The sequence below is a fragment of the Salmo salar genome, chromosome 05, assembly GCF_965601325.2.
Source record: "Salmo salar chromosome 05, fSalSal1, whole genome shotgun sequence".
Lineage (NCBI taxonomy): Eukaryota > Metazoa > Chordata > Actinopteri > Salmoniformes > Salmonidae > Salmo > Salmo salar.
In genome coordinates, this window is record NC_138295.1 from 74,652,579 (window position 1) to 74,679,446 (window position 26,868).

The window sequence follows — 26,868 nt, forward strand, 5'->3', positions numbered from 1 at the left end:
GAACGTTGCAAATTTACCGACAGAATAATACGAAATGCTCTGAGACCAGGTTGTCTAAATGACAGCGTGAAACAAAGGAAGCCTGTAAAGAATACAAATATTCCAAAGATGCATCCTGTTTGCAATAAGGCACTAAAGTAACATTTAAAAAAATGTGGCAAAGAAATTTACTCTATTCCGTTCATTTTTATCCTAAGAAACTCCCTAGTCTTTGCCGATGACAAGCATACCCATACCATGTTGCAGCCACCACCATGCTTAAAAATATGAAGAGTGGTACTCTGATGTACTGTTTTCGATTTGCCCCAAACGTAACACTTTTTTTATTCAGGACATAAAGTTAAGCACAAGCAAAATCCTAGAGGAAAACCTGGTTCAGTCTGCATTCCAACAGATACTGGGAGACAAGTTCACCTTTCAGCAGGACAACCTAAAACACAAGGAAAATATACACTGGAGTTGCTTACCAAGACAACATTAAATGTTCCTGAGTGGCCTAGATACAGTTTTGACTTAAATCGGCTTGAAAATCTATGGCAAGAGTTAAAAATGTCTATCTAGTAATGATCAACAACCAACTTGACAGAGCTTGAATTGTAAAAATAATCATGTGCAAATGTTGTAGAATCCAGGTGTGCAAAGCTCTTAGAGACCCAGAAAGACTCACAGCTGTAATCACTGGTAAAGGTGATTCCAACATGTATTGACTCAGGTGTGTGAATGCTTACGTAAATTAGATATTTATGATTTTCAATTTCAATACATTTGCAAACATTTCTCAAAACATGTTTTCACTTTTTCATGATGGGGTATTGTGTGTATGAGAAAATAATATTTGTAATACATTTTTTATTCAGGCTGTAACACAACAAAATGTGAAATAACTCAAGGTGTATGAACACTTTCTGAAGGCACTGTACACACACAGGGAGGTTTAACTGAAATAAGTTAACATGATTAGCATTTATCATAAGCTTCAATTGCATCAGTGGTGCAATCAGCAACAACAAAAAATTGGTCAGAATTCTGTTCTATGCATTTAACAAATTAGGGCACCTTGTTTTGAAGGCATAGGCAGCAGAAATCACAATGTAAAAACCATGTAAAAAGGACAAATTGGAGGCTATTGTTCTCAAATTTGAACACAAAATCCACTTTTTAAAAGTGCAAACGACAGTGTCTTTAATAGTAAGAAAGTTAAATAATCTCACTCAATAATAAGTACAGCTCCCACAAGAGAAGAAAAAAATATAGTAATAAAGAACAATTTTACAATAAAACATTGTTTTTTACAACATAATTGTTTGTACTTTGGTAGTGCAAATGTATTGTTATAGCAGAATGTCAAAGGGTGACCTTTTTAGAATATCCATTAACATTTTCTGCCCTATAGTTGTGGAAATGACGAAAATCGAAGGAATACTTGATGGGAAACGATTTATGAGATCAGTGATCATTTTCGGACCCTGTAAGGAAATGGAAATAAAATACATTCAAGAGTAATTAATAAATAAATATAACCAATGGTCTCATTGGAAAGTACCGTTCAATCCCTTTCAGTGTCAGAGTTGTCCAAGTCGAACACAGTGAAGCTACACCACCTTTGCCCTCCTCCTCCTCCTCCTCCTCCTCCTCCTTCTCCTCCTCCTCCTTCACCTTCTCCTCTTCCTCCACCTTCTCCACCTCCTTCTCCTCCTCCTCTTCTCATTTTCTTTATTCAAGAGGATCAGCCTCAGGAAATGACCTCAGAATCTGGTTCAGAGTCAGAGTTGTCTAAGTTGGACACAGTGGAACTATACCACTCTTCTGTGCCCTCATCTTCATCCCCTCCTTCTCTTCCTCCTCCCCCTGCTCCTCTCTCGGACAGCATCTCCATAGCTGCCTGGTGGTAAGGGTGTTTGCGTCTGGTGTGTCGACGCAGGGTGTTGCGCTCGGCGAAGCGTGTGTGGCACAGCGGGCACTGGTAGGGCTTCTCTCCTGTGTGTACCCTCTGATGGCGCTGCAGCTCGCCCGCCTCCCTGAAACGCTTGGAGCAGATGGGGCACACAAAGTTCCTCTCGCCCGTGTGAATGTGCTTGTGTCTCTGTTCAGAGTCAAAGGACAAGGGTCACGTTTGTTAGATAATACAATACATTCATGTTCATATATTATGATTTGTTTATATCTACTTATTACATAGCAGTCATAACAAGATGAAATCTGACACAAAGGACCTAGTTCCACTTCAAACACAATCAAAACAGGTAACCTGCCTAAATGACTACCAACCCGTAGCACTCACGTCTGTAGCTATGAAGTGCTTTGAAAGGCTGGTCATAGCTCACATCAAAACCATTATCCCAGAAACCATAGACCCACTCCAATTTGCATACCACAATAACAGATCCACAGTTGATGCAATCTCTATTGCACTCCACACTACCCTTTCCCACCTGGACAAAAGGAACACCTATGTGAGAATGCTATTCATTGATTACAGCTCAGTGTTCAACACCACAGTGCCCTCAAAGCTCATCACTAAGCTAAGGACCCTGGGACTAAACACCTCCCTCTGCAACTGGATCCTGGACTTCCTGACGAGCCGCCCCCAGGTGGTAAGAGTAGGTAACAACACAGCCGCCACGCTGATCATCAACACAGGGACCCCTCAGGGGTGCGTGCTCAGTCCCCTCCTGTACTCCCTGTTCACTCATGACTGCACGGCCAGGCATGACTCCAACACCATCATTAAGTTTGCCGATGACACAACAGTGGTAGTCCTAATCACCAACAACGACGAGACAGCCTATAGGGAGGAGGTCAGAGACCTGGCCGTGTGGTGCCAGGAGGACAACCTCTCCCTCAACGTGATAAAGTCAAAGGAGATGATTGTGGACTACAGGAAAAGGAGGACCGAGCACGCCACCATTCTCATCGATGGGCTGTAGTGAAGCAGGTTGAGAGCATCAAGTTCCTTGGTCTCCACATCACCAACAAACTATCATGGTACAAACACCAAGACAGTTGTGAAGAGGCCACGACAATGCCTATTCCCCCTCAGGAGACTGAAAAGATTTGGCATGGGTCCTCAGATCCTCAAAAGGTTCTACAGCTGCACCATCGAGAGAATCCTGACTGGTTGCATCACCGCCTGGTATGGCAACTGCTCGGCCTCCGACCGCAAGGCACTACAGAGGGTAGTGTGAACGGCCCAGTACGTCACTGTGGCCAAGCTTCCTGCCATCCAGGACCTCTATCCAGGGCAGTATCAGAGGAAGGCCCTAAAATTTGTCAAAGACTCCAGCCAACCTAGTCATAGACTGTTCTCTCTGCTACCACATGGCAAGTGGTACTGTAGCACCATGTCTAGGTCCAAGAGGCTTCTCAACAGCTTCTACCCCCAAGCCATAAGACTCCTGAACAGCTAATCAAATGGCTACCCAGACTATTTGCATTGACCCCCCCCCCCCCCCCCCCCTTACACTGCTGCTACTCTCTGTTATTATCTATGCATAGTCACTTTAATAACTCTACCTACATGTACATATTACCTCAATTACCTCTGTACCGGTAGCCCCTTATTTTACTGCTGCTCTTTAATTATTTATTACATTTATTTCTTATTTTATTTCTTGTTAAAATATAAAAAATTAACTGCATTGTTGGTTAGGGGCTTGTAAGTAAGCATTTCACTGTAAAGTCTACACCTGTTGTATTCGGTGCATGTGACAAATTAAATTTGATTTGATTTGAAAACAATATGTCATCATGGGCCCACCAAATCACCACACCACAATTCAAACATTTATGAACAACTGAGCTCACCTGCAGATGGCTGGAGCGTTTGAAGGCCTTGCCACACTGCAGGCAGACATGGGGTTTGTTCTGAGAGTGGGTGATGGAGTGACGCTCCAGGTCAGACAGGTAGTAGAAGATCCTGGGGCAGAGAGGGCAGTAGAGGACCCTTCGTGGCCCAGAGGAGGGAGAGGAGGCTGGGGACAGGGGTTCCAGAGGGTCCAGGGGGTTCAGGTTCCTGGGTCCGCTGGACGGGAAGATGGGGGCAAGAGGAGGGGAGGGAGGAGCGGTGGCGGAGGAGAAGTAGAGATGGTCGTCCCATGGGAGGGAGGTGTGCTTTGACTCTGGGGCTTTTGATTGGTCGGATGCCACCAAACTAAAGTCAAAGGACAGAGAAGGGGATTGCGGGTGTGTAAGGGGAGGGGCTTTAGTAGGAGATGACCCATTTGGGACTGACTCCATTTGGGTTTCTTCAGTACATAGTGACTGATGATCGGTGTTGGGGTCACAACAGTTTGGTTCAGTGTGTTTGTGAGGAGGTGAGCTGAGTAGAACTGCTTTAGAACTGGCATCAGCACTGGGCTGCTTGGAGGGAGGGGGGGAGACCACAGAGGGGGAGGTCAGGGGGGCGGGAAGGTTAACGCTGGGACTCTCTCTTGATAGGATGGTAGGGTAGTTGTTGGGTGTCGATCTAATAACTGGGTGGGAGAGATTGGCAGGGAGGGATGACCCTGATGTGGCGAACTGACCAGAAGAGAGAGAGAGAGAAAGAGGGGATGAAGAGGAGGCAGTGATTTGGGAGAGCTGACCGGTGGAGGGGTCAATGAGAGCAATGGGGGTGGAGGTAGAGAAAGACTGACCAGAGGAAGAGGTGGTGGATGAGGAGAGGAGAAGGAACATAGAGGTGGAGGCGCTGGGAGTGTTCTGTGTGAGGGAGAGGGAGAGAGAGAAGGCCAGGAGGCCTGGGTTGGCATCAGTCTTGGTTAGGGGAATGGAGGAGAGCTGGGGGGAGGAGGGGAAGAGGAGGATGGGGGTGTTGGAGGAGGGGTTAGTCAGGATCTGGATGGGCTGAGGGGGTTGGAGGTGTACAGCAGAACCAGAGGGTTGGGAAACAGCAGCACTAGCCTCACTAACAGATTTCACACCTGAATCTAGAACCTTAGGGGGTTCCGCATTCTGTGAGAGTTCTGGGTTCCTTGAGTGTTCTGTATTTTTTAGAAGTTCTGACTTCTGTGAGGGTTTCATAGACGTAACAGGAGCGGGACATGTGTTTTCCTTGTGTGTGTGTGGAGTTTTTACTAAATTTTGGCTGAGGAAAGTGACCCCTGCTGTGGTTATATGAGACGACCTGTCATCCTCTCCCTCCAATGAGCTGGACTGCACCTTTGGCTGGCTTGAGGGGGGTTTGTCTGGCCTAGACGAGTCCATTTGGGGCACTTTGTGCCCCTCAGGGGTGAGTGTGTATGGAATACCCTGGTCATCTATCAGGAGAAGACCTTCACTTTCAGAGTCTATGGAAGAGAGGGAGGTGAAAACGGAGGTAGAGAAGAACAAGGGAGACAAGAGAGGTCCCCCAAAAATGTCAGCTCCATCCATTCTCAATATAGAATCATCTTCATCATCATCACCATCATCTTCCTCTACTATGTCCCTATCTCCATCCCCCTCTACCTCATCTACCTCCATAAGCAGTGAGCTCTCATGCCAAAGGCTCCTCTCCTTGATCTCTCTCTTTTTAGGGAAGCTCAGATCCAATACTTCTCCCTCCTCTTCCTCTCTTCTCCCCCTTACTCCTTTCCCTGCCTCCGCTCTCTCTCCTCTGTCCTCTCCTGGTCTCTCTTTTCCACCATGACATCGACTAGGGGGTAGGAAAAGAGGGATCACTCTCTCATCCTCTCTATCTTTCCTTTCTTTCTCCCCCCGTATCCCTCCATCCCTCACTGCCTTGGCTGTGTCGGAGATGAGAGGCGTTTCAGGGACAATGGGACTACAATTCCTGTCTTGTGTAACATCCCTCTCTCCATCTCTCCTCTCATCCCTCTCTTCTGTCTCCATCCTGTAGAGAGGCTCCTCAGTGTGTTCTATCTCTTCAACACACACATCCTCCATCTGACCCGTGCCAGTCACAGTAGTGGAGGTCAGGGCATTTCAACTGGTCCTAGACCAAACAGCTCTGGCTTCTAACCTACTCCCTTTAGAATCAGAGGGAGGCACGTCTTTGGTAGAGCTGAGAGCTGCAGAGTCTGTGATTGGCCTGTTGCACAATCCAGGAACGTCTGATTTGACTCTGATTGGTTGATCGCACACACCAGGAAGTCCAGTCTTGACTGTGATTGGTTGGTTGAGCCCGCAGAGTTCAACTGGTTCCTGCAATCCTGGCTGTGTCCCGCTCACATCTGGCGCTCTCCCAGCCCCTCCTCCTCGTTTGGCCTAAAAAGGTTTTGATTGGACACCTGTACTGGAGTACACCTGTTTAAGGGAGCATTATTGGAGGTTACCTGGTGGGCAGGATAAGATCAAGGAGTCCACTGGCTCCTCATGGATCTCTGGCACAGTCCCCGATCTCTTCAAAGATTGGCCGACACTCCTGTCATCTGAGCCACCATTGGTCAGAACCCCTGTCTGTTGAGAATCCATTTTGGAACATGCCTGAATCTGTAAAATGGGGATTCAATATTTTATCATCTTAACAAGAGATTAATTATTACCATCAAATAATAAGAGGACTTGTCAATCAAATGACTATAGGCTTCATTGATAAGGAAGATGTCCTGAGGTGGCTAGGTGTCTTTATGCGATTTCACAGGATATCAGAGCAACAAAATTAGGAAGTTGATAAAATTAGTATCATGTTGTTAGAATATCTTACTTGTTCTTTCATTGTGCATAATGAAATATGCCTAGACTCAAACTATTCACATAGACTAAATAGGCTATTATGAATTCCTTAAAATCCTATTCCTATTTTACTACAAAAAAGGGCCTTCAGGAAGTACTCACACCCCTTGACTTTTTCCACATTTTGTTGTGTTAAAACCTGAATTGAAAATGGGTTAAATTGAGATATTTTTGTCACCGGCCTACCACACAATACCCCATAATGTCAAAGTGGAATTATGTATTTCGAAAGTTTTACAAATTCATTAAATATGAAAAGCTGAAATGTCTTGAGACAATAAGTATAATAAGTATTCAACCCCTTTGTTATGACAAGCCTAAATAAGTCCAGGAGTAAAACATGGCTTAACAGGTCACATAATAAATTGCATGGACTCACTCTCTGTGCAATAATAGTTTTTAACATGAATGATTACCTCATCTCTGTACCCCAATTATCTCTAAGGTCCCTCAGTCGAGCAGTGAATTTGAAACACAGATTACATTTTTTTTTTGATCAACCACAAATACCAGGGAAGTTTTCCAATGCCTCACAAAGAAGGGCATCTATTAGTAAATGGGTAAAAAAAATCCCTTTGAGCATTGTGAAGTTATTAATTACACTTTGGATGATATATCAATACACCCAGTCACTACAAAGATACAGGGGTCCTTCCTATCTCAGTTGCCGGAGATTTCACCATGAGGCCAATGGTGACTTTAAAACAGTTACAGGGTTGAATGGCTGTGATAGGAGAAAACTGAGGATGGATCAACAACATTGTAGCTACTCGACAATACTAACCTAATTGACAGAGTGAAAAGAAGGAAGCCTGTACAGAATTCAAATATTCCAAAACATGAATCCTGTTTGCAACAAGGCACTAAGGTAATACTGCAAAAAATGTGCAATTCACTTTTTGCCTTGGATACAAAGTGTTATGTTTGGGGCAAATCCAATACAACACACATTACTGAGTATCACTCTCCATATTTTCAAGCATAGTGGTGGCTGCATCATGTTATGGGTATGCTTGTAATCGTTATTAAGGACTGCAGAGTTTTTTCAGGATATAAAAGCTACGTAATTGAACTAAGCACAGGCAAAATACTAGAGGAAAACCTGGTTCAGTCTGCTTTCCACCAGACACTGGGAGATGAATTCACCTTTCAGCAGGACAATAACCTAAAACACAAGGCCAAATTTACACTGGAGTTGCTTACCAAGAAGACAGTGAATGTTCCTGAGTGTCCGAGTTACAGTTTTGACTTAAATATGCTTGAAAATCTATGGCAAGCTCTGAAAATGGTTCTTTAGCAATGATCAACAACCAATTTGACAGAGCTTGAATAATTTTGAAAAGAATAATGGACAAATATTGTACAATCCAGTTGTGCAAAGCTCTTAGAGACTTACCCAGAAAGACTCTCAGCTGTAATCTCTGCCAAATGTGATTTTAACATGTATTGACTCAGGGGGTTGAATACTTATTTAATCAAGATATTTTAGTGTTTTATTTTTATTTTTTTTAAATGAAAAAACATGTTTGAATTTTTCTTCCACTTTGACATTACAGAATATTTTGTGTATATTGTTGGTGGGAAAACTGACAATTAAAACCATTTTAATCGCACTTTGTAACACAACAACATGTGTAAAAAGTCCAGGGGTGTGAATACTTTCTGAAGGCACTGTAGGTTAAATCATCCCCATCACCTTCATAACATCCCCATCACCACTTTCCACCTCGTCGTCATCATCATCACCATTACATTGTCACCATCATCATCAATGATCGTCATCATCATCAACAACATTATCATCATTCAAACCGGTTCCAATTCCTGCTATTATCTCAATAACTTGAGGCGAGATTTGTTTTAAAGGCTACAGCGTGTTGTCTCATGCTCTACAATCAGTGATTACCTGATATGCTTAATTGCTATGATTGTCAATCTTAAAAATGTAACGCAGCATGCGTAAATTACGCACATGTTACATTACATTTGCTGTTATTATGGACTTCACTGGTTTTATATAATTTGCTTACCGGGCTCTAAACAAAGTCGCCAATATACCACATAGCATGAACGCGACAGTCAGCAGTGGAGGGTTCAAGAGAGCATGATGTCAGCGAAATCATACTATCCGGGGGTAAAGCCCATTTTTTCTTTCGATTTCAGAATTTCATTTGTCTGCCATAGTCTAATACAAAATAAGACATTCGTTAAATATCTGGCAACGGGTTTGGGTCGACATCATATTTGTTTTCCTCCATTTGAACCCTTATCCATCCTTGTACTGTATTTATGTTGGAATAAAAAGTGTCGCTGTTTATGGGAGACGCCATTGCGCGCAGTCCGAGGTCCGAATAGCCAACCCCTGTTTCATATCTGTGGATGTACTGCGCATCAATGGACACGACACTCGAACCTGGGACAATGTTTGCTAACTGCATTTCATGTAATATATTCGGTTCCCTTATTTTGAATGACGCCGCGGTATTTGTCTAAATTATGTTTATATTTTTGCCGTAATAACTGCCCTTGCTGTCTATGGACCCACAACCAGCCATTTTACAAGTCGAGGGTTCGAGCCCTGTAGGGAGCGCAGCCCGACAGCTGGCAGAAAGAGCGATGTAGGAAACTTTACCGGCATATTGTAATTTATTTCACTAACTTAATTGTCTGGACATACACTTGTCAATATAACAGGTGTGGGATGCGTCCGGTATACTGTCCATACATTTAAAACTGGATAATAAACTACATACTCCACCCATAAGTCACTCGCTGCATAGACACTGGCTTACCCGAGCTGTGGATACTTCCGGAGGACCAAATATGAATGAGAGGCGGACTAGTATGGAGTGGAGATTCTGCGCGCAGCCTGCTGCGCGAGCAGAGAGAGGTGGGAGCTCATGGCGTCGCAGCATTCGGCTTCAGTTAATGCTATCTGGGATCCTTGGGCCGTCCTTACCCTAACTTTAACCCCTACCCATGCCATAACCTTAACCAAACGTAAACTTTAATGGGGTAGAGACGTCCCAAGGATTCCGGATAGCAAGGACAATTCTGGGTCCAACTAAACTCAATCCATGTTGAGTAAACAGTGGGCAGCTACTGTATATGGTATGAGATCAGATCACCATTTAATCCAAGTACATGTAACCTTAGAAAATACAAAATATGGCTGTGTGTGTGTGTGTGTGTGTGTGTGTGTGTGTGTGTGTGTGTGTGTGTGTGTGTGTGTGTGTGTGTGTGTGTGTGTGTGTGTGTACGTGTGCATGCTCGTGTGGGAGCGAGAGAGAGAGATATCAGGGTGTCCTAATTGTTGTGAGAATCAAGTGTTCATCTCCATTTCATTTCAATTACATGAAATATCACATTCATCACATTACAGCAAAATGTTGTTTTTATTTCAAAACCGTCACATCAATAGAACTTCCAAGCCTCAGGGCTTGGTGTGTCAACAACATAAGTAGGAGGAGTATCCTGAGGCCCAGCTTGGGGCAGGAACACACTATGTTAAAACAAAACAACACGTAAGGTCAGTCAGATCCCGCAGTGGGAGGAGTCAGAGTCACATGGTAACAACACATGAAGTGAACATTTGAACTATATGAGTTATGACTCTGTTTTACTTCTGTATTAATGCATGTATTATCATTAACACAGCTATTATTAAGACATGTAGAGCCTATCATTGGTACAGGCTGAGAGAGAGGGGGACAAGACATATAGATGGGAGTGTTGGGGTATTAGTCCAGGTCTACAAGAGAGCAGGCCTCGATCTCTGACACCAGCCGATGAGGGAACAGTTTGTACTGCAGCCAGGTGGGTTCTGGGACACAGAAGGAGGGAGGTGATAGACATGTTACATCAAATGAAGACAATATAAGCACATACTGTCTCTGACTGAACCCTGAGGTCTCCTGCCCACTGAACAGTCACATAGAAAGACTAGTAAGGCACCAAGGGGTTTTCCATAGATCATGTTAGACAGGGCACCAGTTCTGGGGTCCCAACTCACCCTGGTAGCAGAAAGGGGGGTTGAGTCTGCCGTCGAAACAGGTCTGTGTGTAGGGGAAGCTGCACTGCTTCCTGGAGTGTTTACAGTAGAACGTCACGCTCTCCCCGTGAGGAACCACCGAGTCTGTCACGTCATAGGGCCAACGCTTCAGCCCACCAATCAGAACACGGCTCCGCTCCGCTGGGATTGGACAGCGCGCTACGAGCAGGAAGTACAGGATGAAGAACAAATAAAGAAGAAAGGTCAATATTCTACCTTTCACTCTCTCTGTATCTCACACACACACACACACACACACACAGTGGGCCCTGGGTGTATCAGTTAGGACTCACCTCTGCAGTAGGGCACTGCGCTCCAGGTGCCGTTGGGCTGGCAGGTGACCCGGTTGGGTCCATCCAGCAGGTGGTTCTTCTTACAGAGGTAATAGATGGCATCGCCCACATCGTACTCAGTCCTCTGTACCGCCACCAGGTACCCCTGGTTCACCTCCTGGGGGGGCGGGCACCACACCCCTGGAACAAGAGAGAGAGGGTCACTGTATATACACATTTACATGTTCTTCCATCCTGGTCAAGTCTGCACATCCTGTGAGTCCATAGGATCAGACCAGGATACAAGAACATTGCTGAATGAATTGGCAAGAGATGTTATTCTCTGTTTAGGCCAAAAGGTGGCAGTAAAGCACTATGAAACATAACAACCGACATTTCAGTCTCTGTCACACACATAAAAAGACACACACACAAAGTAGAACGATTTCAAGTGCAGAGTACAATAACCTCCTCCGCAAAATACACACACACAAACACACAACCACACATTCACACACTCACACTGAAAAGGCCCAATCCATCCACCCACACGCCAACCATCAAATTCCATGGCTCTGATGCTCTACCTCTGCTTGCTCTCTCTCTATCAAACACTATATATTATAAAACACACACACATACTTTGACAGATGGGGTGAGGGTACTGCCAGGTCTGATCAATATTACAGAGATTCTCACTGTTTCCCACCAGCTCCCTGGAGAGAGAAGGGGGGGGGGAGAGAGAGAGAGGGAGAGGGAAAGAGAGGGGGAGTGAGAGAGAAAGAGAGAGAGAGACAGAGAGAGAAGGGGTGGTTATATGACTAATTGACTGGTAATACACTAAGCGGTGTAGCAGGGGTTAAATGTTCATCTCTCTGTTGGCTCTGTTTCAGAAAGTGTGTATTTTCCATACAATACATGATTCCAATTGACATATGCATTGGGATGTGATACATTATTAGATGTGATACATTAATAGATGTGAGTCAGTAAAAAGCATATTAATGGCCTAGTTAACAACAGTAATGTAGACAGCCCAGTCTCTACATAATGAAGTTCCTCCACTTCCACCCCTTACCACCCATCTCTCTCTCTCCTTTGTCTGCATCTGTCTTTCATCTCTCTCTCTCTGTCTCAAACCTCTCATCCTGTCTCTCGCTCTCCCACCCTGCCTTTTCCAACCTCTCTAGCTTGCATCTCTCTCTCTCTCTCTCTCTCTCTCTCTCTCTCTCTCTCTCTCTCTCTCCCTTTCTCTCCCTCTCTCCCTCTCTCTCTCTCTCTCTCTCTCCCTTTCTCTCTCTCTCCCTTTTTCTCCCTCCCTCCCTCTCTCTCTCTCTCCCTCCCTCTCTCACCCAGACAGACAGGTGTAGCGGATGGTTGTTCCAGCGACTGCGGATCCATCAATGCTGAAGGTGTCGGTCAACTCCTCAGGTAAAGGACATGAGACCCGGGGGGAGGTGGGGGCTGCAGAGGGGGCAGTCGTACATGGGGGGGGGGAGTGGAAGAGAGAGGGAGGAGAGAGGAACAGAGAGAGGGAGGAGGGAGAGGGGGAGGGAAAGGGAGAGTGAGAAGCACATCTGTAACAAAACACATTTGTACATTCTGTTCTTCTGATTCACACACACACAGGGTGCTGATGATATTTTGCAGTGCCTTCAGAAAGTATTCACACCCCTTGACTTTTTCCACATTTTGTTTTGTTACAGCCTGAATTTAAAATGGATTAAATTTTGATTTTGTGTCATTGATCTACACACAATTTCCCATAATGTGGAATTATGTTTTTATACATTTTTGCTAATTACAGTTTTTTATAATCACTTTGGCACTAATTTCGGAACCTTGATATCATTTTTCAAAACTCTAGACACAAAACTCACAACCAATGATCAAAAGGCTAATTTTTCAAAACTAACACTTTTTCCAATTGCTTGGATACAATACACATAAAGCTAAGATCATTTGTTCATTGAACTAAAATCACCTGTTCAAAATGACACAACTTAACATCAAAGTATTACCATTTCAAAATGTAATTCACACATTACTTCTGAGATGACTGTCTATTCATTTCATTACAATCATCTAACTATCAATTGATACAACTGATCAAAATGATAAGTAACTGTTGCATTACTCTTAATGCATAGTTTTATGGAAACTGACGAACAATATTCCATGTTTAGATCATGAAAGTTTCAGGGTAACCAGATCCATTAACACCAATTACCGTGGAACATGAACCAATTGGACTACATTATCTATGGCTGTAATATTTCATCATCATTCTTTATCAGACACTGTTTCTATGGTCCCATGTACCACTTTTCCAGACCATGTTTTCAGATTTCACATTACTATACACTCACCCGACCACTTTATTAGGTACACCTATCTAGTACTGGGTAGGACCCCCTGCCCCCACAACAGCCTGAATTATTCACGGTGTTGTACGTTAAGAGATGCCATTCTGCACACCACTGTTTTAAACTGCTGTTATTCGAGCATTTGTGGCCTTTCTGGACATTCTCCTCTGACCTCTCTCATTAACAAGGTGTTTTTGCCCACAGAACTGTCGCTCACTGAATGTGTTTTGTTTATCGCACCATTCTCTGTAAACTCTAGAGACTGTAGTGCGTAAAAAAATCCCAGGAGGGCAGCTGTTTCTGAGATGCTGGAATCACACATCACACATGTGGCATCGACAATCATTCCACGGTCAAAGTTGCGTAGATTACTCATCTTGCCCGTTCTAATGTTTGGTCGAACAACATCTAAAGCTCTCTACTCTATATACTCTATATATTGAGTTGCAGGCAGCCACCTGATTCGCTGTTCGAATGTAACCTTCCTTGATGAGCTGAATCAGGTCTGTAGAGCTGATGACATGACCTATGTCATTGTGTGGGATAATGTCATGTTCCACCATGCTCAGAATGGTGCAAGCATGGTTTCAGGCCTAACCACAATTTACTACCATGTACTTACCCCCATACTCTCCTTTCATAAAACCCGATTGAGGAATTTTTCTCCACATGGAGGTGGAAGGTATATGATAGGCGCCCTCACGAACAAGCCACCCTTGTCCAGGCCATGGATGATGCATGCAATGACATCACAGCAGACCAGTGTCAGGCCTGGATTCACCATGCCTGAAGATTCTTCCCAAGATGTTTGGCTAATGAAAACATCCATTGTGATGTGGATGAGAACCTATGGCCGAATCCACAAGACAGGGTTGAGGGGAATATAGAAGTACAGTAATCAATCCTTTGTTTTGCTTTTTACAGTAAGCCAGGTGAGGAACACTGCAGTTGATGTTTTACTGTAGTTTTTTTCTTTTTCTGTAGCTAATTATTTTTGCTTTGATTCAAAGAAACCTAGGTTGTGATTTGATTGTAATACATCAATACATTTCATATTTTGTTCAATGATTCCACTGTGTCTGTAGTATTCTCTCTACTAGTCCTTTTACAGTGATGTATTTACGTGATGTAGCATAATGAAACGTGTCACATATTTTGTACTACAATATTTAATGATTGAACGAACAACTACACAGTGAAACTATCGGTATCTTGTGTGTGGGTGATCTAAATTAATGTTCTTATGGTATTTCATGATAAATTAGTTATTTGAACCAATGATTTTGCAAGTGCAATTGTTTCTTTAAAGATATTAATGCACAATCCAATGTTTTGAACATTTGACAGCCTGTGTTACAAGTCATGACCGTTTTGAGTTTTGTGTCTAGAGTTTTGAAAAATGACCACAAGGTTCTGAAATTAGTGCCAAAGTGATTGTAAAAAACTATAATGAAAAATTAAAAGCTGAAAGGTCTTAAGTCAATAAGTATTCAACCCCTTTGTTATGGCAAGCCTAAATAAGTTCAGGAGTAAACATTTGCTCAACAAGTCACATAATAAATTGCATGGAATAACTCTGTGTGGAATAATGGTGTTTATTAACATGATTTTTGAATGACAACCTCTTCTCTGTACCCCACACATACAATTATCTGTAAGGTCCCTCAGTAGAGCAGTGAATTTCAAGCACAGATTCAACCACAAAGACCAGGGAGGTTTTCCAATGCCTTGCAAAAGACGATGGGTAAAAAAAAAAGCAGATATTGAATATCCCTTTGAGCAGGGTGAAGTTATTAATTACACTTTGGATGGTGTATAAATACAATCAGCCACTACAAAGATACAGGCGTCCTTCCTCAGTTGCCAGAGAGGAAGGAAACCGCTCAGGGATTTCACCATGAGGCCAATGGTGACTTTAAAACAGTTTGTCACACCCTGATCAGCTTCACCTGTCCTCGTTCTTGTCTCCACCCCCTCCAGGTGTTGCTTGTTTTCCCTAGTGTATTTATCCCTGTGTCTCTGTGCCAGTTCGTCTTGTATGTTCCAAGTCAACCAGAGGTTTTCCCGTACTCCTGCCTTTGCTATTCTCTTTTTTCTAGTTCTCCCAGTTTTGACCCTTGCCTGTTCTGGACTATGTACCCGCCTGCCTGACCATTCTGCCTGCCTTAACCACGAGCCTGTCTGCCACTTTGTCTCTCCTGGACTCTGATCTGGTTTTGACCTTTTGCCTGTCCACGACCATTCTCTTGCCTACTTCTTTTGGATTAATAAATATTGTAAGACTCCAACCATCTGCCTCCTGTGTCTGCATCTGGGTCTCGCCTTGTGTCATGATACAGTTAGAGTTTAATGGCTGTGATAGGAGAAAACTGAGGATGGATCAACAACATTGTAGTTACTCCACAATACTAATGTAAATGACAGAGTGAAACAAAGGAAGTCTGTACAGAATGAAAATATTCCAAACATGCACCCTGTTTGAAATAAGGTACTGAATTAATACTGTATTATATGTTTGGGGCAAATCCAACACAACACATCACTGAGTACCAGTCTTCATATTTTCAAGCATAGTGGTGGCTGCATCATGTTGTGGGTATACTTGTCATCGGCAAAGACTAGAGAGTTTTTTTTTTATAAAAAGAAAATGAATAGAGCTAAGCACAGGCAACGTAAAAAGAGAACCTGTTACAGTCTGCTTTCCAACAGATACTGGGGGACAAATCCCCCTTTCAGCAGGACAATAAACTAAAATGCAAGGCCACTGGAGTTACTTACTAAGACGACATTGAATGTTACTAAGTGGCCTAGTTACTAAGTGACTTAAATCGTCTAGCAATGATCAACAATGAACGAGACAATGCTTGAAGAATTTAAAAAAGAATAATGGGCAAATATTGTACAATCAAGGTTTGCTAAGCTCTTAGACTCATCCAGACAGGCTCACAGCTGTAATCGCTGCCAAAGGGGATTCTAACATGTATTGACTCAGTGGGTTGAATATACTTCTCTAATAAAAATATATTATTTTACATTAATAAAAAAAAAACATGTTTCTTTCACTGAGACATTACAGAGTATTTTGTGTAGATTGTTGACAAAAAAAAAAAAAATCGATTTTAATCCCACTTTGTAACACAACAAAATGTGGAAAAAGTCAAGGGGTGTGAAAACTTTCTGAAGGCACTTTATGTCATTCACTGGTGGTGCCTATGTGCTGTTGAGCATGATACCGTTCATAGCCTACACACATACAGAAACACACACACATTGTTGAAAGACACACACACACATATCAGCATGTAACTAATTTGCATAATAGGATTCATAGAAAATACAGGAACACAACATGCAAATACACACACAGACAGACACACACACACACAGAGCAGCGTTTAGCTAATGTGAATAACGGGATTGAGAGAAAGTTAACAGCAGGAGTGCATTCGGAAAGTATTCAGATGCCTTGACTTTCTCCACATTTTGTTACGTTAGTTTTATTTTAAAATGGATTTAAAAAAAAATTATCCTCATCAATCTACACACAATAACCCATAATGACAAATTGAAAACAGGTTTTTAGACATTTTAGCTATTTTATTACAAATAAAAAACAGAAATATCTTATTTATATAAGTATTCAAACCCTTTGCTATGAGCTCAGGTGCATCATGTTTCCATTGATCATCCTTGAGCTGTTTCTACAACTTGATTGGAGGCCACCTGTGGTAAATTCAATTGATTGGACATGATTTGGAAAGGCACACAACTGTCTATATAAGGTCTCACAGTTGACAGTGCATGTCAGAGCAAAAACCAAGCCATGAGGTCAAAGGAATTGTCCTTAGACCACAGAGACAGGATTGTGTCGAGGCACAGATCTGGGGAAGGGTGCCAAAACATTTATTTAGCATTGAAGGTCCTCAAGAACCCAGTGGTGGAAGAAATTTGGAACCACCAAAACTCTTCCTAGAGCTGGCCGCCTAGCCAAACTGAGCAATGGGGGGAGAAGGGCCATGGTCAGGGAGGTGACCAAGAACCCGAGGTTCACACTGACAGAGCTCCAGAGTTCCTCTGTGGAGATGGGAGGACCTTCCAGAAGGACAACCATCTCTGCAGCACTCCACCAATCAGGCATCTATGATAGAGTGGCCAGACAGGAGCCACTCCTCAGTAAAATGCACATGACAGCCCACTTGGAGTTTGCCAAAAGGCACCTAAATACTCTCAGACCATGAGAAACAAGATTCTCTGGTCTGATGAAACCAAGATTGAACTCTTTGGCCTGAATGTCAAGTGTCACATCTGGAGGAAACCTGGCACCAACCCTACGGTGAAGCATGATGGTGGCAGCATCATGCTATGGGGATGTTTTTCAGCGGCAGGGACTGAGAGACTAGTCAGGATCGAGGCAAAGATGAACGGCGCAAAGTAAAGCGAGATCCTTGACGAAAACCTGCTCTAGAGCTCTCAGGACCTCAGACTGGGGTGAAGGTTCACCTTCCAACAGGACAACGACCCTAAGCACACAGCCAAGACAACGCAGGAGTGGCTTCGGGACAAGTGACGGAATGTCCTTGAGTGGCCCAGCCAGAGCCCGGAATTTAATCCAATCGAACATCTCTGGAGAGACCTGAAAATAGCTGTGCAGTAACACTCCCCATCCAACCTGACAGAGCTTGAGAGGATGTGCAGAGAAGAATGGGAGAAACTCCCCAAATACAGGTGTGCCAAGCTTGTTGCGTCATACCCAAGAAGACTTGAGGCTGTAATCGTGCTTCAATAAAGTACTGAGTAAAGTGTCTGAATACTTATGTAATTGTTATATTTCATTTTTTTTTTTTTTTTATACATTTGCCTAAACGTCTAAAAAACTGTTTTTGCTTTGTCATTGTGGGGTATTGTGTCAAGACCAATGAAGAAAAAAAAACAATTTAATCAATTTTAGAATAAGGCTGTAACCTAACAAAATGTGTAAAAAGTCAAGGGGTCTGAATACTTTCTGAATGCACTATAGGTGTGAGATGACACAGCAGACAGGGGGAAGTGGAATGGGGGGGCTCCTCTTCAGGATACATAGCGGTCAACACCTCACATGTCCCTTTCACTGGCCAGGTGACTCATATAACAATAACCTTTGTAGGTTATAGGTGTTGCAGGTTGTCATAGCTATGAGTCAGGAAACTGAATATCCTCTGAGAAAACAGGAATCTGAAAATAGATTATGGTAACTAGCTGATAAGCATGCATACTGCAGAGAGAGAGAGAGAGAGAGAGAGAGAGAGAGAGTGTGACAGAGAGAGTGAGTGACAGAGTGACAGAGAGAGAGAGTGAGTGACAGAGTGACAGAGTGAGAGAGTGACAGAGTGACAGAGAGAGTGACAGAGTGACAGAGAGAGTGACAGAGTGAGAGAGAGAGTGACAGAGTGAGAGAGTGACAGAGTGACAGAGAGAGTGACAGAGTGACAGAGAGAGTGACAGAGTGAGAGAGAGAGTGACAGAGTGAGAGAGTGACAGAGTGACAGAGAGAGTGACAGAGAGCGTGACAGAGAGAGTGACAGAGTGAGAGAGTGACAGAGAGAGAGAGAGAGAGAGCGAGAGAGAGAGTGACAGAGAGAGAGAGTGAGTGAGTGACAGAGTGAGAGAGTGAGAGAGTGACAGAGTGACAGAGAGAGTGACAGAGTGACAGAGAGAGTGACAGAGTGAGAGAGAGAGTGACAGAGTGAGAGAGTGACAGAGAGAGTGACAGAGAGCGTGACAGAGTGAGAGAGTGACAGAGTGACAGAGAGAGTGACAGAGTGACAGAGAGAGTGACAGAGTGACAGAGAGAGTGAGAGAGTGACAGAGTGACAGAGAGTGACAGAGTGACAGAGAGAGTGAGAAATAGTGGCAGAGAGAGTGAGAGAGTGACAGAGTGACAGAGAGTGACAGAGTGACAGAGTGACAGAGAGAGTGAGAAATAGTGGCAGAGAGAGTGAGAGACAGTAGCAGAGAGAGAGTGAGAGAGATGCGGCATTAGTTGTGTAACCACATGGATGGCTCATTCCTGGAAGTATGAGAGCCTCTCGTTCGTGGAAATATAAATATCTAGAGAGGCTCTTTGTAGGGGTGTTGAATTTACAGGGAGGGATGTTCGATGGATAGTGTGATATGCAGACTAACTACAGCAAGTACAGAGAGGCCCTCTTCTGTGGAAAACTCTCCCATAGACACACATGAGCAACATCAAAAGGGGTCAGTTCACTGAGTGTTTATGAAATATATCTAATCCTATACGTAGCTATATAAATTATGTATGGGTGGGGTGAGTGAGTTGAGTGTGTGGCTGTATGGGGAGTGAGTATGTGGCTGTATGGGGAGTGAGTGTGAGTGTGTGGCTGTATGGGGAGTGAGTGTGAGTGTGTGGCTGTATGGGGAGTGAGTGTGAGTGTGTGGCTTTATGGGGAGTGAGTGTGAGTGTGTGGCTGTATGGGGAGTGAGTGTGAGTGTGTGGCTGTATGGGGAGTGAGTGTGAGTGTGTGGCTGTATGGGGAGTGAGTGTGAGTGTGTGGCTGTATGGGGAGTGAGTGTGAGTGCCTGGAGCTGGGTTGGTTCAGTGTTCTAACTGTGGCCCTCTTCTCTCTGTGTGCTCTCCAGCCTCCCTCCCTCCCTCCCTCCCTGCCTCCCTGCCTGCCTGCCTGCCTGCCTGCCTGCCTGCCTGCCTGCCTGCCTGCCTGCCTGCCTGCCTCCCACACAGCCAGGGCCCAGTGTGAAACTACTGTTGGCTGACAGGTAGCTCTGTCTTAAAGGAGTGATAGTGAAAGCAGAGAGATGTCCATAGATGACCAGGTGGTCAAAGCTGTGCATCTCTTTCCCGGTCAAGTCCACCACACACACACACACACACACACACACACACACACACACACACACACACACACACACACACACACACACACACACACACACACACACACACACACACACACACACACACACACACACACACACACACACACACACACACACACGCACACACACACACACACACACACACAGAGAGAGAGAGCTACCTGCACACCTCTCTCTACAGCCCAGTTCTGCTTCACCAAACAAACACACTAAATAGCCCAGAGCTGCTTACTTGTCCTTGGCTCTCTCTGAGGCTCTCCCTGGACCTTATCAGGAGCCTCTCAGATAGAAAGGGATGAGAGGAGAAGAGGATGAGAGAGGAGAGGAGAAGAGGAGAAGAGGGAACAGCATGGCCCAGAGCTGCATGAGCAAGAGAGCTCTCTGACTGTGATCCGTCGCCCACACACACACACACACACACACACACACACACACACATACACACACACACACACACACACACACACACACACACACACACAAACTCTTTGACACTCTATCTGTGATCCACTTCCCACACACATTCAATGTATACACAAAATCTCTTCCTTTCTCTCGCTCCCCCCTCTCTCTCTCTCTCTCCCCCCTCCCTCTCCCCCTCTCTCTCTCTCCCTTCTCTCTCTCTCTCTCTCTCTCTCTCTCTCTCTCTTAAACACACACACATACACACAGCTATTTGACACTCTGACAGTGATCTACCGCCCACTGCCTCTCAATAAGCACGATGTAGCACAGCTCCAATACACACAGGAAGATACCCAGCCAACCTACTGCCTGTCTCTGTGAAGGAGCTCTGTGAGACTGGGACATGGACACACGCACACACACACACACACACACACACACACACACACACACACACACACACACACACACACACACACACACACACACACACACACACACACACACACACACACACAAACACAAACATATAACACTATAAGTACACACACACACGCACACATACACAAACACAAACATATCACACTATAAGTACACACACACACACAATAGTGCACAGAGGACACAAATGCATGCAGACCTTCACACTCTTAAAATACACACTTGACTCACACACTGAAACACACAACAGTTAAATAAAGGTTAAAAGAACCCAGCCAGGAGGAGATGAAGACTAGAACATGCTCTTTCACCCCATCTGGCACAGACACTGTGAACTAATCAAGCCCTGCCTCTCTCTGGACTGCAGTCCTAGTATCAACAGCTGATAGTCCTGTTGCTAAGGCAATTTAGAGAATGGGCCCTGGTTACACAATGTCTCAGTCTATGCAAACAGACAAACTGCCAACAAAATAACACCATCACAGAGGCCCTCATTCCTGAGGCACACACACACACACACACACACACACACACACACACACACACACACACACACACACACACACACACACACACACACACACACACACACACACACACACACACACACACACACACACACACACACACACACACACACACACACAGATGCCTAAAACCTAAAAGGGTTTTCCTATGGGGGCAGCTGAAGAACCCTTTTTGAACCCTTTTTTCTAAGAGTGAAAAACTGCTTCAGTTAAAAAAGATTAATAGAATATGATGTAACACCTAGAAATGGACTGAATAGAACAGAGGGAGTGAAATATGTTCTATTCCATTCACTGTGCAATCTACAGTATGTGCATTCCATTCCATTCTTTGGGTGCGGCAGGTAGCCTAGGGGTTAAGAGTGTTGAGCCAGTAACTCCCTTGAGCAATGCAGATAATCCCCCAACAACATGGACGTCGAGTAAGGGAGTCCCCCACACCTCTCTGACTCAGAGGGGTTGGGTTAAAGGCGGGAAGACACATTTCGGTTGAATTCATTCAGTTATGTAACTGACTAGGTACCCCCTTCCCCTACCCTATTTCCAGGGTCCTTCTAATGAGCAGAGATAATGTTATCTAAATTGCATCCAGAACATTCTGCCTTTCTCCTCTGTTCTTGTACCCACCTGTGCAGTTGGGATCATCACCGCTCCATTGTCGGTCGCCTTGGCAACGACGGATGGCTGCATCCAAGCCATTGGGCAACATGTAGCCTGTGTCACAACGCACCTCGAGGAGGGCAGAGAAGGAGGGAGTGGGAGAGAGGAGGGAAGCAACAAAGTTGTTCCCTGAGGGCAGGGGCCAGGGACAAGTACGACCTGGGGAAGAAAGAGAGGAAGAGATGGAGGAGTGGAGAGGTTAACGAGGAAAGATCAGATAATCAAGAACAGTTTAGAATGGGTTTAGTGTGTTTCTGGGCAGATGAACTGAAAAGAAGGCACTTCCAGATGGGGCATCATTGGTGATGATGTAAAGCCATGTCGAGTGCCCTCATTTCCTCATTTGGAACACACATGAACATGTGCAATGATTAAAAAAATTATCCCTCGCAGCTAAGGCCCAACTGACAAACCAGAACACACACACATACCTGGAGCCACACAGCTGAGGTGCAACTGACAAACCAGAACACACACACGTACCTGGAGTGACACAGCTGAGGTCCAACTGACAAACCAGAACACACACACGTACCTGGAGCCACACAGCTGAGGTCCAACTGACAAACCAGAACACACACACGTACCTGGAGTCACACAGCTGAGGTCCAACTGAGAAACCAGAATACACACACGTACCTGGAGCCACACAGCTGAGGTCCAACTGACAAATCAGAACACACTTACCTGGAGCCACACAGCTGAGGTCCAACTACAAACAAAGAACACACACACGTACCTGGAGCCACACAGCTGAGGTCCAACTGACAAACCAGAACACACACACGTACCTGGAGTCACACAGCTGAGGTCCAACTGACAAACCAGAACACACACACGTACCTGGAGTCACACAGCTGAGGTCCAACTAACAAACCAGAACACACACACGTACCTGGAGTCACACAGCTGAGGTCCAACTGACAAACCAGAACACACACACGTACCTGGAGTCACACAGCTGAGGTCCAACTAACAAACCAGAACACACACACGTACCTGGAGCCACACAGCTGAGGTCCAACTGACAAACCAGAACACACACACGTACCTGGAGCCACAGAGCTGAGGTCCAACTGACAAACCAGAACACACGTACCTGGAGTCACACAGCTGAGGTCCAACTACAAACAAAGAACACACACACGTACCTGGAGCCACACAGCTGAGGTACAACTGACAAACCAGAACACACACACGTACCTGGAGCCACACAGCTGAGGCCACACTGGCCGTCACACAGACACTGGCGCTTGTTGCCACAGTCCTTGTCCTGTGTACAGGGTTTTGGACACGTCCTTCTCCGCTCGTTACCCAGCAGCCTCTCTGGACACGCATCAGATGCCTGGACTAGGAGAGAGACAGAGGTGGAGAGATGTGGCCCTCTAGCTCAGTTGGTAGAGCATGGTTATTGCAACGTAAGCGCGGTGGGTTTGATATCCGGGACCACCCAAATGAGAAAAGTTTTTTATGTCTGCATGACTGTAAGTCACTTTGGATAAAAGTGTCTACTAAATGGCATATATTATTATATTATGTCAGGGGTCTTCAACCTTTTCTTGCCCAGGGACTGCCTCCCAGGCAAACCGGCCACCCAGGGACCCCCTCCCAGGCAAACCGGCCACCCAGGGACCCCCTCCCAGGCAAACCGGCCACCCAGGGACCCCCATCATACGTTGGCCCCCAAATAAATTGCATGTCTTGTCTCATCATCAGGTGAATGAAAATGGCAAGGAGAAGTAATCAGCATTTTAAAATTAATAGATTTGATAGATTGTTTTCATTATGTTGACCTCCCCACATTGTAATTGGATGAGTAAGTGTAAACTCTATCATAGCCTATTAGCTAGAAAGGTCACTCACAACAAATTTTCACTAATAGCTGCTGTTTAGCTGGTTAAACAAAGTTTAGCCCTGTGTTGGGAAAAATGTATGTCCAAGACAAGTCAAGAAAGTTTACTTTCTTAATTGGCTCCAATAAGTGTAATTTTCTCAATATTAGGAGTTGAGAAATAAACTTGGCATCATTAGATAGAAGATATTCTCCTATTTTCTACTGTTGATATGTAATTCAAAATTCCTTTATTCTGTTGTTGCTAGCAATATTCATAAAAACACTGAGAGACCATATATACAGTACCAGTCAAAAGTTTGGACACCTACTCATTCCAGGGTTTTTCTTTATTTTTACTATTTTCTACATTGTATAATAATAGTGAAGACATCAAACTATGAAATAACACATATGGAATCATGTAGTAACATTTTTTTTTTTTAACAAATCAAAATATATATTCTTTAAAGTAGCCACCCTTTGCCTTGATGACAGCTTTACACACTCTTGGCATTCTCTCAAGCAGCTTCATGAGGTAGTCACCTGGAATGCGTTTTTACATTTTAGTCATTTAGCAGACGCTCTTATCCAGAGGGACTTGCAGTAGTGAATGCATACATTTCAAACATTTTTTTTGGCGTACTGGTCCCCCGTGGGAATTGAACCCACAACTCTGGCGTTGCAAACACCATGCTCTACCAACTGAGCCACACGGGACCGTGTCAATTAAGCCTTGTTAAAAGTTAATTTGTGGAATTTATTTCCTTCTTAATGGATTTGAGCCAATCAGTTGTGTTGTGACAAGGTAAACAGAAGATAGCTCAATTTGGTAAAAGACCAAGTCCATATTATGGCAAGAACAGCTCAAATAAGCAAAGAAAAATGACAGTCCATCATTACTTTGAGACACGAAGGTCAGTCAATATGGAAAATTTCAAGAACTTTGAAAGTTTCTTCAAGTGCAGTCGCAAAAACCATCAAGCGCTATGATGAAACTGGCTCTCATGAGGACCGCCACAGGAATGGAAGACCCAGAGTTAACTCTGCTGCAGAGGATAAGTTCATTAGAGTTACCAGCATCAGAAATTGCAGCCCAAATAAATGCTTCACAGAGTTCAAACAACAGACACATCTCAACATCAGCTGTTCAGAGGAGACTTATTTCCCTCATTAAAATGCAAATGAATTTATAACATTTTTTACATGCATTTTTCTGGATTTTTTTGTTGTTATTCTGTCTCTCACTGTTCAAATAAACCTACCATTAAAATTATAGACTGATCATTTCTTTGTCAGTGGGCAAACATACAAAATCAGCGGGGGATCAAATACTTTTTTCCCTCACTATAGTTCTATGATTTCATCTCTTCCTAGGAATCCATTGTATTTTGCTTCCATGTGTTTAACATAGAACACATCATTAATTCATATCTGCAATACAGCATGGACTGTAGCCCAGCACGCACACACACACACACACACACACACACACAGAGAGAGAGAGAGACACGCCCTTAATGTACAGCACATCTGGAACAGAGAAAGAGGGGTCCCCCAACTTGTGTTCTCTCATGCTGACAGCTGCACATGTGTGACCAATTAACGGCATATATTCATATACTGTACACATAGGTGGACACAGGGACACACACATACTACATACACACAACTGTGCAAGCAGACATACACAGACATTGGCTCTCATATAGCTGCAGTACACTGCCCTACCATAGCAGCAGCAAGTAGGGGTGCTGAGGGTGCTGCAGCACCCCTGAAAAATCTTTATTAAAAAAAGAAATACAAAATTGGTGAACTGGGCCTTTATTACTCCTGTATGAGTGGGGAAATTCACTTACAGTGTGTTACACTTAGTTTAGTACTGTGTCTCATATTCCTAGCAAGCAATGACTAATTCAAGCTTATGACTCTACAAACTTGTTGGATGCATTTGTTTTGGTTGTGTTTTGGATTATGTTGCGCATAATAGAAATGAATGCCAAATAATGTATTGTGTCATTTTGGAGTAACTTTTATTGTTAATAAGAATAGAATAGGTTTCTGAACACTATTACATTAATGTGGATGCTAATATGATTGCTAAAAATCGTGAGTTATTTGTGAATAAGGATGAGTGAGAAGGTTACAGAGTCATACAGTAAATATCATACCCCCAACGCCTGCTAACCTCTGAGAGATTAATATGTTTTGGATGCTTTGTACAAAACACAACCAAATAAAACTGCAAATGCATTCAAGATGTTTGTAGTCAGGAGTGTATCAGCATGCCCCAACCATAACACACAACCAAAACCACAGCCTATGTCAATACAACAAAGACAGGAACAAATATTAAATATACTGCACACTCATTGAAAAACAAATGCAAGCTCTAGATTTTTAAATGATCTGAAATAATCAACTGATTTACTCATCTATCCAAGGGCCAAACCAAAGCCCAGCTCAGCCTAGGTGGGACAAGCTCTGTCTAGGCATCACATACAGTTACATAGTCATAGACAATGTGTGTGAGAGAGAGATAGAGGTCTGAGCTGAGCTTACCTGCAGTCTGCAGAGAGACAGAGGCAGCCAGAGCCCACAGAGACAGCAGCAGCACAGAGTCCATCCTTCCAGCCTAGACCCTGGTCTCAGCCGTTATGAGGGAGGCACACTAGGAAACAGAACATTTTGGGGAGAGGGGAACAAAAGGGAAAAGGGGGAGAGAGAGGGAGGGATAAGGTACAGCCCAGGA

The 26,868-nt window shown here is 44.0% G+C and overlaps 2 protein-coding genes across 4 annotated transcripts; both read right to left on the reverse strand.

Moving 5' to 3' along the window:
- Nucleotides 1–831: 831 nt before the first annotated feature.
- On the reverse strand, nt 832–9,551 carry LOC123743157 (uncharacterized). 2 transcript variants are annotated; one of them, XM_045718796.2, is made up of 3 exons: nt 9,465–9,551; nt 3,805–6,429; nt 832–2,083 (listed from the first exon to the last, which is right to left on the reverse strand). In XM_045718796.2, the coding sequence occupies exons 2-3, from the start codon at nt 5,881–5,883 to the stop codon at nt 1,733–1,735; spliced, it is 2,430 nt and encodes an 809-aa protein (XP_045574752.1). In that variant the 5' UTR covers nt 5,884–6,429; nt 9,465–9,551; the 3' UTR covers nt 832–1,732. The 2 variants fall into 2 exon arrangements, with proteins under 2 accessions (XP_045574752.1, XP_045574751.1); XM_045718795.2 differs by lacking the exon at nt 9,465–9,551 and adding an exon at nt 8,703–9,424.
- Nucleotides 9,552–10,048: 497 nt separating this feature from the next.
- Nucleotides 10,049–26,827, reverse strand: ntd5 (ntl-dependent gene 5). 2 transcript variants are annotated; one of them, XM_045718799.2, is made up of 8 exons: nt 26,679–26,827; nt 23,489–23,635; nt 22,253–22,444; nt 12,348–12,459; nt 11,638–11,711; nt 11,017–11,196; nt 10,685–10,882; nt 10,049–10,495 (listed from the first exon to the last, which is right to left on the reverse strand). In XM_045718799.2, exons 1-8 carry the CDS (start codon nt 26,740–26,742, stop codon nt 10,413–10,415), a joined length of 1,050 nt encoding a protein of 349 aa, XP_045574755.1. In that variant the 5' UTR covers nt 26,743–26,827; the 3' UTR covers nt 10,049–10,412. The 2 variants fall into 2 exon arrangements, with proteins under 2 accessions (XP_045574755.1, XP_045574756.1); XM_045718800.2 differs by lacking the exon at nt 23,489–23,635 and having other exon boundaries at nt 26,679–26,785.
- Nucleotides 26,828–26,868: the final 41 nt, after the last annotated feature.

Bases quoted from the DNA above. Each gene is read 5' to 3' on its own strand.
- LOC123743157 (XM_045718796.2), bottom strand. From the start codon at position 5,883: ATGGAGGATGTGTGTGTTGAAGAGATAGAACACACTGAGGAGCCTCTC. The intron at 2,084-3,804 runs GTGAGCTCAGTT...GACTCTGAACAG, and splicing joins AACGCTCCAGCCATCTGCAG to AGACACAAGCACATTCACAC.
- ntd5 (XM_045718799.2), bottom strand. From the start codon at position 26,742: ATGGACTCTGTGCTGCTGCTGTCTCTGTGGGCTCTGGCTGCCTCTGTC. The intron at 11,197-11,637 runs GTATGTGTGTGT...CTCTTGTTCCAG, and splicing joins CCCTCACCCCATCTGTCAAA to GGGTGTGGTGCCCGCCCCCC. The intron at 10,883-11,016 runs GTGAGTCCTAAC...TCCTGCTCGTAG, and splicing joins CGCAGTGCCCTACTGCAGAG to CGCGCTGTCCAATCCCAGCG.